The 14,229-nt window shown below is 47.6% G+C and overlaps 1 protein-coding gene across 2 annotated transcripts in view; it reads left to right on the top strand.

The window, feature by feature from the left end:
• Positions 1–13,970: 13,970 nt before the first annotated feature.
• Positions 13,971–14,229, top strand: part of Pfdn4 (prefoldin subunit 4) — an 11,788-nt gene continuing 11,529 nt past the window's right edge. Inside the window, exon 1 of one of the 2 annotated variants that reach the window (XM_013518390.1) lies at positions 13,971–14,189. In XM_013518390.1, coding sequence (XP_013373844.1) covers positions 14,166–14,189 — 24 coding nt within the window. In that variant the 5' untranslated portion in view covers positions 13,971–14,165. The remainder of the gene's footprint in view (positions 14,190–14,229) is intronic. The other variant, XM_005392283.2, reaches the window with a different exon arrangement.

Below are 14,229 nucleotides of genomic sequence, written 5' to 3'. Positions count from 1 at the left end.
GAGGGGCTACTGGGAGCTGGTAGAAGCTGTTGGGGACCTATTGGGAGCTGTTGAGAAGCTGTAGGGAGGTGTTGGCTTTCCTGGAGGAGTTTGTCATCATGTTGGCTTTCCTGATGAACTAGGCTGTGATTGTTGGAGGAGCTCCAGACCTTGTTGTTGCTGCGAATGGCTATGGTTCACTTTGGGGGAGCTCTGGTCCTCACTTTGAGCATCGCTTTCTGGCTCCAGAGGGGAAGATTGTACAGTGCTCAGTCTCCTGGAGAAGCTTGTTGCATTGGCTTTCCTCTTCATTGGAGGAGCTCTGGACCTTGCTGTTGGTGAGGATAGCTGTGGTGGTTTTGGAGGGAGCTCTGGTTCTTACTTTGAGTGTTGCTTCCTGGATCCAGTGCAGATCCCTCAGCCTGCTAGCACAGATCTGTCATCTTGCTGGCATAGACTTTCTAGCTTCCATCACTAACCTTCAGGCCTTCCTAGTACAGATCCATGAAACAGGCCTGCATGAGATATTGTTTTGGTCTCTAGGCTTCCAGGTGGACTCATGGGAGGAACTGTTATGATCTCTAGGTCTTCAGCTGAACTCATGCAGAACATTGGCATGGGACTCATTCCCTCAGCTGGATTCTTTTGTCATTAGTGTGTGGACAGATTTCCTGCTCTCTTTGTATATGATTATTTGGTTGGCTATTATAAAATAATCTTATAAAATATGTGTCCTATATTATATTGTTCCCCTTGCAAAGCCCCAAACTGCAACAGTAACTGAGGGAAAATCCCCAATTTTCTTGAGTCTCTTCTCCACCTGTAAAGTACAAATTATACTTGTATTTTGGACTGAATGAGTTTGTAAATTAGAAACCTAATGTACATTAAATGCTTAATAAAAATGGAGCCTCTTCTCATTAGAGTGACAGTTTAGGGACTGTCTCTCCTCCTTATGTCCTTGCAAGAAACTTTTTTCAGCTTGACAAAGAGTGGCTTGTAAATATGTACTGAAAAGAATTCTCAAAGGATCATGACCTCCAAGTGGGCTGTGAGCGTCTGTGAATACTTTGGCTGGTCAACATCTTCTAGGTTAGTGTAATTCATTGTAGCTGGACCTTCCCTCTTCCCCAGTGAGATCAGGCACCACCTGACCAAGTATGGGAGAGGATAATTACAGAAACATAGGTACCTTCTACTGAAACAGTTTCATGTGTAGGAAGACATGATTCATCAATCCAATCTGATTCACAGTGACATCTTTACCTGGAAATTAAATTTCACTTGGCTATCAGAGCCAGGTATTTATATCATAATTGGATACATGAACAACTTTGAAATAATAGTATACACATATTATAATAATAAGGTACTTATATTATTAACTCTAAGCTTACTTGGTACTTTAAACTTTTATTTGTTACTTTAAGTATAGGCTGAAAAACATCCTACAATTACCTAAAATGGCTTTTATGATATATTCTTTCAACCAGGGATGAAACTCCTGGGTTACTCATTATCCTCTACCTTGGGACAAGTTCGTAACTCGGGAATAGTGACTCTAGCTGTAGTTGGTCTTGCTAGCTGTCACTTTCTCAGATCCCACCTTTTCACTTAAGAAGAGAACGCATGAGAAAACCATTGCAGCGAATCTACTTTCCCATAATGCACATGAACACTCTTAACATCGGTACCATGGGAAGGAAGGTGTGACTTGTGTACTTGCATTCGAACCACCCAGAGGTACGCGCTTTATTCCCAGAAACACACAGGAGAGAAGAGGGCCTGGGAAGAGTCTTAGTCACCTTCTTGTCCCGGACACAATACCCAACACCTACAACCTAAAGTTGAGGTTCATTTGGGCTCACGGTATTTAAAAGCTTCAGCCCACAGTTGGCCAGCTTCAAGGCAGCAATGGCACAGGAGAACAGTTCATGTGAAGGAGAGCTGCTTACACCATGGTGGCCAAGAAGTGGGGGAGGGAGGAGGGAGGATGAGGATGAGGGGGAGGGAGAACCAGGAATGGAGATACAGTATACCTTCCATGTCATGCCTCCAGTGACCCACCTCATCCAACCAGGCCCCTCCTAATAGCACATCTAGTTATAGACTCAGTGTTATGGTTTGTGTCTGCATGTATGCCTAAATCCTCATGCAGTCATGGGGCGGGCTTCTAGACTTATGATTGATCCATAATGCTGGGATTATGGGTGTGAGTGCTATACCTGCCACTGGGGCAGACAGTTTGCATACAATATAAGGGAGAGAAAGAGGCTGCTTATTGTCACTCCTCCCTTTTGCTCTTGTTGCTTTGCTGTCTTCCACTGCCATGAATGGTTGCCCTCTGCCATGTGTCACCCTGCCTTGGAGCCAGCCAAGTCTGGACTGAAACCTCCACAAACTGTGAGCTAAATGAACCTTTCCTTCCTTAATTCTGGGTATTGGGTATTTTGTCTCAGCAACGTGAGAAAAGTAACCAAGACACTCAGCAATGGGCAAATCTATCCATGAATGCGGGTTACCTGTGATCCAATCAGCTTTCAAAAGCCCAGTCTCTGAATGCATGTGAGTTGGGGGGTGGTGGATAACAGGGAATCAGGAGCTTTGTTTCACAAGGACAATATATAATTCTATAACTCTATATTTATATGTAGCAAATTAAGTATCAAAACCTACACATATTTAGATACAGCTTGTAAATTAAATAATTTGTAATAACACACACATAGGTGTTTCTTTTAGCAATCATTTCATGAGACTTGTGCTCATCACATGAAAGATAAAGTTGGTTGAAATTTAAAAAATTATGGTTTCCTGTCTGCTTCTTAGAAACCTAAGGTAATGGTGCAAAGAGCCTTCTTGGGTTTCCGTTCTTTGCTTTTGATGGCTTGGCTCTGTGAGGAGAGCAGGTGAGAATTTTCTGATCTGCTCTTCATCTCTACTCAGGATGGTGGGCAATAGCACAGTAATGTTTTTTCAAAAACAAATTTCTCAAATATTATTAAAATAATATATAATCATTAAAAGAAGGTTGAAAAAGGATAAGTAAGAAAAAGAATAATTAGACTTCATGCCACCATTCACTAATTATTATTAAGAAGAGTTTGGTGTATTTTTTGCTGGTGTATTTCTACTCCACCTAGGGTAGATTTTGGGTTTTTAGTTAGAATTACAGTGTGAAGATTTTACATCGTGCTTTCATCACTTATTATAGAAAGCGCTTCTAGACCTCATTGAGGTCCAGAAAGATCTACATTTGTAATCCCATGCAAAAGTCACTGGAATTCCAATAAGTAATTCCAATCTATCACTTCCAGGGCAATCCACAGTGAGAATAAAGACACTAAAGCGTAGTTGTGGTTGTGGGGAGTGAAGAGATCCTAAGTCCTGCTAGTGTGATGGCTAACTGGAAGGAAGCCCTCAACCCAAGGCTGAAGTTGAATTTTCTTAATTTGTGAAGAAAGGAGTGGCTTGGGGATCAGTGACTGTGAGAATGTTGGGAAGTAGGTGAGTGCTGTGAGCTGGGCTAGGTAGGAGGACCGAAATCACTCCTGCAATATGCAGAGAGAGAGAGATGCAGAAAGAGTAATCTGAATGACACAATTCAAGGTAGTATCTAATGTTTTGGGGTTGGTGCTTCAGCTCTGGTGTGTAATATTTTATGCTCTGAGAAGTCATAGGCTCTTATCTCGAGGCTCCATCCCAGCTGACAGCGTGGCTACGTACGGCCTTGCTCACATATGTTATTTGGGAGCTGTAGGTGGGCTTCACTGATCTCTCACATTGCTTTAAGGACTACACATCAGCACCTCGGCTAGACCCATTTGCACTGCCTAAATCCAATTGACGGGATAAGGAAAAGTCCTAGCCAGCTCTGTGCATATCAACACATGGAAATAGGTAGGGCCAGGTTTGGCCAAAATGGAGACAACTGTTCATCTTTCACGGAGAATCATCCAGGTGGTCCTCTAACACTTATGAAATTTTGCACTAGTACACATCAGTTGACATTAATACAGATTTACATCTGAATAAAATAAATCATGTTCACTTTCAGCAATTCAGAAAATATAAATTATAAACATATAAGAAAAAGTCATCTTTCATTCCTGACACCTAACTATGAAATCACTGCTACACAGCATATTAAAATTTATATATATATATGTGTGTCTTTATATAAATACATGAAGTCCCTGATTTATGCACATTTGAGTTGCATCTCTATTCATTCATAGACAAGAACAAATAGAGGAAGCAGCTCCCCCTAAACCTAAGCCTGTGTCACCATTTTAAGGTAACCGTAAAAGTAAAAATAGCTTACTTACAGGTTTTTTGTGCATTTTTTAATGCTTTACATTGTATATTTGTGTCAAAGGTGTATACGAGTCACTTTGTCAGATTTATGAATGAACTGGACTTACTATATGCATCTATAATGTATATATATTTCCCCTTCCTATATTTCCAGGTATATCCATCTATATCTATATAGATGCGACTTTTTAAAACAATATTTAAATGTTTTCCGGGTTATTATTTTCAGAATGGGCACTGGTTTTAGGCCTAATTTTCACAGAATAGATGGCCAGAAATAGAATTAGTCTTCAAAAAATAAAATCTGTGCCAATGGAACTGCTTTGTAAAGTTGCTAAGTGTCAGTCTCCCTTCGCAAGTGACAGTGGACCGTCCTGGGGCCTTGTTAAACCTCCTTCTCACCTCAGCGCCTGCAATGTACTTCGTTCAGGGAAGGACTGAAGCAGCACTATTGATGTTCCCACTCCGCCTCCGGTACTGGCCTTCACCCCGTAAAGGAACGGCTCTGCCCAGAGGGCTCCGTCCCGGTGCATCCTGAAGCCGGCACCAGCAGCGGGGCGGTGATTGAGCCCAGCTCTGCTTCTCTCCGTCCATCCTGTTGTTTTCCCACTGCCACGCGCGGTGCCTTCCAGTTGGTCATTATTTTGCTGTGGCAGCGCCGGTTGTCCGCATCGGTTTGGGAGGTCCTTGCCTCTAACCTATCCTCAGCCTGGGCTTCTTGTCGAGGCCCATGTCAGCTTTGCACAAATGTACTCGGTGAGGTACTCGATGATGTCATTTGTGAAATAAAGAGCGCTGGGATCAGTTGACTGCGCAGTGGTCCTTTGCACGTGCCTCGGCCGCAGAGGCAGGACGCTGTTTTCCTTTAGGTGGAAATTTTGCTTCTGAGCCGACTGTGCTCATCCACTTCTCTCAGGAGCCCGAAGAATGCCGCCAGTTTCTGCCCCTTCCTGATCGATCCACTCGGCTACATTTACAATGGACCTCCAGTGCGGTCCACCCCCAGTGTTACAGCCCTGGTTTGGCTCTGGTGGAGGGACCCTGACTTCCGCGGGTGACTCCCTTCTCTTTCTGCAGCAGGGTGTTTGTCCGCATCTCTCCTCCCTCAGCCAGGAGTCTCTCTCATCTGAGGGAAAGGAATGGGTCAAGGCAAACTGGATGTCTTGCCAAGACAGGCCAAGAGCAGGGCTCAGTGTTTGAGACCCATCTGCACACCGACCAGGACCTTCTGGCAATCAGCCGAAATGTGCTCTGCACTGCTGGCCGTCTGCCGCTGGAAAGGAACCCGGGCGGGAGTAGTGTCCTCTCCGCGGTCCCCGAGGGGCGGGACGAGCTGCGTTTGTGCGTGTGCCCCGCGGGTAAGAGCTGTGTGGGGAGCACGAGGAGGGCCTGGGGACACTGGGGCTCTCTGGGGAGTCCGCCACTCTGGGGCTTCTGAGGCACACGGAGAGGGTGGGGCTGATTTACCGGCCTGAGGATTACAAGGAGAGGGCTGAGGTCTGTACACCTCAGTGTGGTTTCTTTTATCAAACATGAGGGGGAGACCCACATTCCCCTGACAGATGGGGGTCTGAGGATGATACCCATCTCCTCTCTAGGAGTCTCTTAAGTGCCTTTCCTCTCGGGGCTTGGCAGAGGGATGGCTTCTGATAAACAGCCATACAAGCCTGATCTCTCACATTTCCTAGTCTACATTGACCCAAATAGGAGATTTTTTTTTTTTTTTTTTTGCACATTGTCAGGGTCAAATTGTTTTTAAGTCTTAAGGGTACAGTCTAATGATGAGCTGGTAGATCCACAGGCTGTTTCCCATGGCACTACCTGGGGGTCCTGGAGAGAGAGAAGATGATGTCCAGGGTCCTTTGGAGGATGGAGACCTGCTGAGCTGGGGGGGGTCCCCTATGATACTCAAATTTACTACTAGACGTCCCTGGTGAAGCAGGTGATGTGAGCGAGCTGTTTAATTTTTTCCTTATCCCTCTCCATAGCCTGTGGCCCACGGTGACTCCTTGAAGCCCTGGGTGGAGGGAGTCCTTACTGGCTCTGTCGAAGTACCTGAGAAGCAGCATCCCTCATTTATCCTGATGATGAAAGACTTGGGTAATTACTTTTTAAGGCAGTAGAGATAGAAGGCTAATTCTTTAGCATTTAAGAAAAAGCCCTGGAAAGTTCCAAATACAAAGGCCGAGTCTGTTACCGATGGACTAAAACGCTCCAGTTGCCCCACATTCACACCTTCACTGTCTGTTCCCTCTGTCCTGCTCAGGCCCTCACACGCGTTCCTAAATTACTGGGATTTCTGTGAGGAGCAGCAGGGAGGGGTCAACCCAGATTTAGAGGGGAAAGGGGGGGTAGGCCCATGTGTTCCCTGAAGGTGAAGACCACAGTTCTTATCTCCAAGGGTGAGATGCCCTGCTCTCCACGACAGCTGGGAAACATGGCAGCAGGTGAACTGCAATGGCGGCCTGAGGTGTTAGGATACGGGGCTCTGAGAATGTAACTCACTACGGACAGCGAGCAAGAAAAGTCCCTCTACAGGGAAAGCACAAAGGAGACTCTGCTCATAATGAGCACCAAGAGAGGCCAGCTGGGCTAGATGGCTACTCAGGCAGGAGACCAAGTCATTGACTGCCGCCTCCCTCAACAATGAGAAAGGAGGAAAAGCGGTGGGAAGGACAAAAATCCGGAAGGAAAAGAGACATTAAACTTCAAGCAGCAGCCGGGAAAATAGCTCAGTGGCACAAGCACCTGCCTGGCAAGCGCAAGGTCCTGAGTTCGATTCCTGGGACCAAAAGAAAAAAAGAAAAACAACTTCAAGCAGTAAATGGATGGTGGCTTTTAACTTTCTAAGAACAAGTCTGGAATGGGTGACCAAAGACACACACACACACATACACACACACACACGGAAAGAGAAAAAAATTTTTTTTCCATGAAGGAGTCTAAACTCCTGGCTGGCTTGCCAAGAAATCTTACCAGATGGTATGTTCTGGGGAAATTTTATTTTCAGGCTCTTCACGTCCTGAACAAAGAATGGGACAATACACACAGAAAAAGTAGCAGGGTTGTACATTTACTGATGGGAAAGAAGTACGCTATGCAAAATAGCAGTGAGCTGGTGACTAGACTCAGCGGCAGTGAGAATAAAGGAAACGGGGTCTTTTGCACCCAAAATTCCTGGGCTGGCTTCTCCCTCATGCAAATAAGGCATTGGGACAGTTGTCCCATAAAGCTCACTTGGCCCGGAGCCAGAGTTAAACCGCCCCGTGGAAAGAGTCTCTTGGCTTCCTGCCAAGTGTAAGTGAAGAAGTGGAAACAGCACTTTTGTGACTGGTGCTCCGGAGGCAGAGTCGCCCTGGATCCCGGGTTCTGCGCATGTTCCCGGGGTCTCCATGACGTCAGCAGACTCTGTCCGGTGGTTTGACGAGTTTGCCCCAACCCTCGTCTCCTGCCTCAGGATCTCTGTGGCTGCTGCTTTAGGGAGCTGAGTCTGCAGCTCCCCTGACCTCCCGGAACGGGCTCTACTCTCCTGGAGGCACCTGCCCTCTCCCTTCTGGCGCATCGGACTGCTTGATCGAGGCTTCCAGACTACCTTCAAGGCTGCTGAAGACAGTTGAGTTCTGACTTCTAGAATGGAGACAGAAGGGCACAACCTGGAAATTTCCCTCGATAGAGAGGGCTGTTAAAAGACATCAGGTGGTCGCATACGTGTGAGGTCCTCACTTCACTGCAAGTCAGACCCTTTTATAAGCAGGCTGTGTGTGAAGCGGCCAACTGATTTAGTGCAAAGTACACCCTAGCTTCTGGCAAATCGGTGCTGAATGGGGATGCTAGGAAATTTATATTCTATATTTTAAATTTTTAAAATTTGTCTTTTTTGAGACAGGGTCTCGCTCTGCAGTTCAGGCTGGCCTTGAGCTCACTTTGTGGCTCAGGCTAGTCTCAAATTTGCAAGGATCCTCCTGCCTCAGCCTCACGAGTGCTGGGATTACAGGCGTGCGCCACCACGCCCTGCAAAATTTAGATTTTAATTCAAAGGTGTTCTGTAAATGATACTTAGAATAAGGGGTGCCTCCTTTCTCAGAATGAAAATTGCTACGAGCATTTGCCCTCAAAATGTAGATTATTAGTGTATGATCTATTTTATAAAGGTCTAAAAACACCATATACATGAGAGGGCATTGAAAAATGTATTTTGTTCCAGGTATAAATTAAACTAAGAATTGAAACTGGCGAGAGGTGATTATATTTTGGCCCAAAGACAGTGGTTTTCTTGCACCGTCTTGGTGTAGCTGATTCCTAAGGTGTTGCGGAGAAAAATAAAATGCCAGATTCTGGAGTCATAGCGCCCCCTGGTGAAGAAAGGAAGGTTGTTCAGACAAAAGGTCGCAGTATCACAGTATGGAGTGTGCAATACAGTACTAGACTTAGACAAAGGTGAATGGACGTATTTTCTGGACTTTTGTGCACTGCAACTCAATGAATTCGTGGGAAGCTATCGTGTAGTGTATATTACTCTTTCATCCTTAACTATGCAGTCTTTCCTTCATTGATACATTTATTTATTCACTAGTTGCTATTTGGCACCTACTTCTCTATTCTCGCCACAGTTATGGGGATGAAGTAAACAGGCGTGGCGTGTTTTCCTTGTTGCTCCCATTTCAATGGGTGTGGGGGGGCAGAATTTTTTAAAAAATGTGCCAGGGAATGTTATAAAGATGTTTAGGGGTGTGGAGAGTGTGTTTAAGGAAAGCCCATGTCTTAGTCCATCTGTGCCACTATAACAAAAATACCTGCAGCTGGAGGATTTATAAACAATACACATTTCCTTCTCACAGTTCCAGAAGCTGAGAGGTCCAAGATCAAGGGGCGGGCTGCAAGAGTCTGGAGAGAGCAAGATGGTGCTTTTCCTTCCAGGATTGGCCCTCTGTTTCGCATCGTCCCAAAGGAAGGACCACATGTCCTCAATGCAGGGGGACAAAGAAGGAACCTCCCAAGCCCTTTCTTAAGAGCCTTAATTCTGTCCAGGAGGGCTTTGCCCTCAGACTTAATCATCTCTCATGGGCCCCACCCCTTAATACCATCACGATGAAAGTTTTTTCAATATATGGACGTTGGAGGACATATTCAGACCATAGCATGGAATGCGTGACATGGACTCTGGGTGTGGCTTGAGGCTGAGCAGGATTTAGCCAAGTGAATAAGAGGAGTGTGGACATCATGGGGAAAGCAAGTGCAAAGGCCATGGTGCAGGAAGAAGCATGCAGTATTCATGGGACAGAGGCCCAGAGGGAGGATACCGGAAGTGAGGGGAGAGATGGTGTGAGACAAGGCCAGAGAAAGAGGCTGGGTCCTGGTAATGAATTTAAGTTATACTCTAAGTACCCCGGGAAGACAAGGAAGACTCCCAAATATGGTTATGGCAAAATCACAGAAGTACTGAGCTAAATACAAATGGACACAGCTTTACATTTCCCAGCACACTAAGAAGATTCAAAAAAACACAAACTGTGATGGAAAAGTTGGGTGTCTCAAATCTGAGGATCATTGCCATGGTCCTTGAGTGTCCCTGGTAGCCTCAGGACCAAACCATGGTGTGTATGTGTATGTGTAATTGTGTCAATTTGAGAAGTTTAGAAGCTTAAGTAAAAGAATCAGGGGTTCTAAAACCTAGAGTGTAGAGGTCATGCCCTAAGGCAGCTGTTTATGCTTCAGGATGTTGTAATAGTTGAATCATTGTCTCAGCTTGAGAAGTTTAGAAGTTTAAGCGACTCAACAGGGGGCCAAGTTCCTCACTTTGTAAACATCCTGAGTCTGTGCAAAAGGAGGGTACAGAGATGCAGGTAGCCTGCATACAATATGAGGAAGAGAGGCTTGCTCCCCTCTTTTTGCTCTTGTTGCTTTTGCTGTCTTCTGCTGCCTTGAACTGTTGCCCCTCACCATGCCACCCTACCTTGGAGCCAGCTGATTATGGACTGAAACCTCCACAAACTGTGAGCTAAATAAACCTGTCCCTCTTTAATTTGGCTGTTGGGTATCTTGTTCTAGCAACAAGAGAAAAATAACCGAGACAATTTGGGAGTGGGGATTTGCCCCTTCTAGCCCTTCCCTTGTGGGCCATCATGGAAGGGTTCACTTACCACACTTTCCTCTGCTGAGTGTAGGGCCAGTGGGCTGGAGCAGAGGCTGCAGATCTGGGGGGACCCACACATGCTGCTAGGAAACGTTAACACTTTTGTGACAGAATCTAACCGAAGCTGGGTGATCAAAAGATAGGGTCAATGTTTACATTTTAAGAAAATTTACTACACTAAGGTATATTACCATTAATTCTCTTGAAAATATTCAGAATATTCCCCTGCTTTGAGCTCATGGAAGCCATCATTCTCCGTAATGTGTATTCAGATTTGAAAAAGTTTGGCATGCACTGCATTTTGTGTACATGTTAATTCAAGAAGGGTTTTTACCTTTTCCCCCTTTCAATTTCCAGTTAATATCCTTACCATTTCTTCTCTCACATCTTCCTCATGGAGTTCTCATGCTAATAGCTACATAGGCTTTCTTTACTATTTCATGTGCCCTTGAAGGAGCAATTAGTAGCATTTATACCCAAATAATACTTTCTCTCATCCAAGTACTAACCAGACCCGAGCCTGCTTAGCTTCTGAGATCAGGTATGATGGTGGCTAATGACACTCTCGGACATATTGTATAATTTAGTCAACTATTTTTGTCATGGCCCATCTCCTGTCAGTAGGATCTAAGCTTCGTGAGGACAGGAAATTGTGTCAGATTTTTTTTTTCCCAGGTCACATCTCCAGTGCCTGGTCACTATGGTTGGTCCTGTCAACATGCCGTAGTTTCAGAGTCCTTGTGGACCACTGCAGCCTGATCCTGAGCTCCTCCCCCCAAGACTGGCCCTGGGGCTGCAGCGCCAGGTGCTGTGATTTGTGTGACACACGCTTGTCAACTCCACGATGTCAAGTGCCTTGTGGCCCTTCTATCTGCAATTGCGTCTAGCATCCCCTTCCCTAGAACAGAAGCTGGGGCTTGCAAGCCCATATACACAGCGGTCCTGCCAGGTAAGCACAGGAATGAGGCAGGCCATGCAGGGTGCCCATAAATGGGCCACACCTGGTGAGCCCAGAGCTGCCACGCAGAAATGCAGGCGCCCTGTCACTGGGCCTCTGGTTTCTGGTTTTATAAACTCAAGCAAAACTAAACATCTGGTACTGTTGAGTAAAATCGGCTCAATTTTTGAATAATGGTTCCATTACAGAAAAATACTGTAAGGGCCACAGAGGGCGTATCCGGTCAGTCGGTGGCCAGTTTTCAGCCTGTTGGAAGCGGGTGAATCCATTCACCCCAGCTCAAATGTTTTCAAGTGATCTCTGGAGATTTTCCTCCCCGACCTGCAGTCCCCAAAAGCTTCTACCTGTTCCCCAGACGCTCTTGCACGGATCCCACCAGAGAGAGACTGGCTCCAGCTGGAGAAAGAACAGGAAACAACGGTCGGAATGATAGGACTCTCAGTAGAAGACCTAAGAGTGCTCTGGCCATAGGCACTTGCAGAACTGGTTTCGCTGCTCGCTGAGATTGCTCCAAAGATTCACAGACTGGAGCGGGTGGGACAGTCACAGTGGGAGACAGGAGGGAGTCGGATGCGCTGCAAGAGGCTCTCCAAGGGGAGCCAAGTCAGCACAGTGGCTGCTACTCTGCTCCTAGGACTCTGTCCGGGTTGATCGGCGCCGCCTGGCGTGCGGAGACGCCCCAGCCCGGCCATGCACCCCAGCGCACATACAGGCCGTCCGCCCCACAGCTGATGCTTCTCTCTTCCTCACCGTGCTTTCAGAAGCCCAGCTGTGCTTCGGCAGCCCTATTTCCAGCAGGAATTAATCGTAATTTAAGAATGAGTTTAACAATCCCTTGGCTTTGGCCGGTGACCGGAGGGCATAAGACAGACGTAATGTCATGGGCGGTGGGAGCATTCTGGGAAATGCTTTTCGCCTTGAGAGGGAGAAAGAGGCAGGGCAAGAGGGAAGGAAAGAGAAAGCGCGGAAGGCAACCAGAGCGAGCAAGCGGTGTGCTCCGTCTGCTTTTCTCTGCATCCCGGCTGCTTGGAGAAGACCAGCCGTGCAGCGCTAGAGAAGCCCAAAGACGCACGGGGCATCCGACCCACAGCCGTGAGTTCTCTGAGCTACTGATCCAGCCTAGCCACCCCCCACGCGTGTCACATTTACACGAGACAGCGGCCTCGCTCGTTGCAAAAGCCACTCCGGCCCTTCTGTCCTTGTATGCGGCCAGGTGCAATTTCTGGGCGCAGAGAACAGTTAAGGGAGGTGGACAGAGGACGCAACGTGACAAGCAGGACCCGGATGTGCCGCACTCCCACGCTTGTCCTGTATATCCGCACTTGGACCACGTTAATGTTAAATGCCTAAAAACTTCTATTCCAGTCCCCCTCTAGTGTGCTGTAGCTTTGATTTCCAAGTCTATTTCATGGACCCCTGTGTCTATGTTGTATCGAGACCTTTCGGTTTCACCCACCTGCCTTTGGTCACCTGTTATAGCCCAGCGCCCCTCACCGTGGCCAGCTGCACGTGGGCCTTGGCTAGTTTCAGGTACGTGGACCCAACCGGGCTGCTCCGTATCCCACACCGTGCAGCTCCAACTGGGGCTTCCTGGTGCACAGGAGGCGAGAGACGCTATGGGACCCACCCTGAGCCCGGCAAGGGGTGCTGGTCGCTGGTCAGCGGGTCGGTTTTTGAATAGCTCCCTACCCCAGCTGGATTCCCCTGAGTCCCGGTTAAAGTGGCCTCCTAGAGAACAGGAGGGCCCCGCGATGGAGCGCAGGTGCTAAGCTCAGGTCAGCTGCGGGCTCTCCTGCCTTCCCCGACCGACCTGCCTGCTCCGGTCCTGGCTGGGGTCGCTCCATCACGAAGCAGGGAGTCTTTGCCCCCAGCTGCACACTGAAAGGCCCGGGCTGGCATGACTTCTGACCATTTTTACCGTTCTCCCCAGGGCGCTTTCCAGCGTCTGTCTGTCTGTCTGAAGTGGGAAACACTCTAAAGAACAGTAGACCGGACGAGCTCGTGCATGCCTGCAATTCCAGCACTCTGGGACGCTGAGGCAGGAGAATGACAAGTTGTGGCCTAGATTGGGGCAATTTAGTGGGTCCCTCCTATCAAAAGAAAGAAAGAAAGGAAAGAAAAGAAAAACAAAGAAAGAGTAAGAGAAAAAAAGAAAGAAAAGAAAGAGAAAGAAAGAAAGAAAGAAAGAAAGAAACAAAGGTGCAAGCAGCAGTAGCAGTAGCTACAGTAGTCAGCAGGCACCAACCATGCTGGCCTGGGGCAGCTCTTTAGGAGATACAAAAGTTTATATTTTGGGCAGAGGAATGTCACGGGCAGCAGAGCTGAATGGAGAAAGCAACTATGTATCATTAACAATTGTGTGTGAGTACACAGTAACTGCTCAGTGACTGCAGAGTGCCTCTTCTTTACATCATCTGAATTACCTTATTCCCTTTCAGTTTAAGCCCACGTCTGTCGCGCGGATGAAAACCTCCTCCTGCGGCGCGCCCTCTGTCGCCCGCGGCTGGAGCTCGCAGCCGCTCGCCACACCCCCCAGTTTCTGTCGGCCCACAGGGAGTGGCCTGTCCCTTTAAATGGCACGTACCAAGTCCTTCCAGGTTACGTTTCCTTCCCGCTCCCCAGCCGTTCGGAGTCCTTGATCAGAGACCCAATAGGAAGCGGTGTGGAGGCAACGTTGCTCTGCGGGGCAGTTCGGGTCCGCCAGGGAGGGGCAGGCGGCGCAGAGCAGACGAGCACCCCCCCGGCTCTCCCCGCGCCGCGCCGTCGGCCAGTCCCAAGATGGCGGCCACCATGAAGAAGGCGGTGAGCGCGGCGCTCGGCGCGGGGTCCGGGGCAGGGGCGG

This window comes from Chinchilla lanigera, unplaced genomic scaffold (genome assembly GCF_000276665.1).
Source record: "Chinchilla lanigera isolate Chin_1 unplaced genomic scaffold, ChiLan1.0 scaffold00044, whole genome shotgun sequence".
Lineage (NCBI taxonomy): Eukaryota > Metazoa > Chordata > Mammalia > Rodentia > Chinchillidae > Chinchilla > Chinchilla lanigera.
This window is presented reverse-complemented; position numbering and strand designations above follow the sequence as displayed.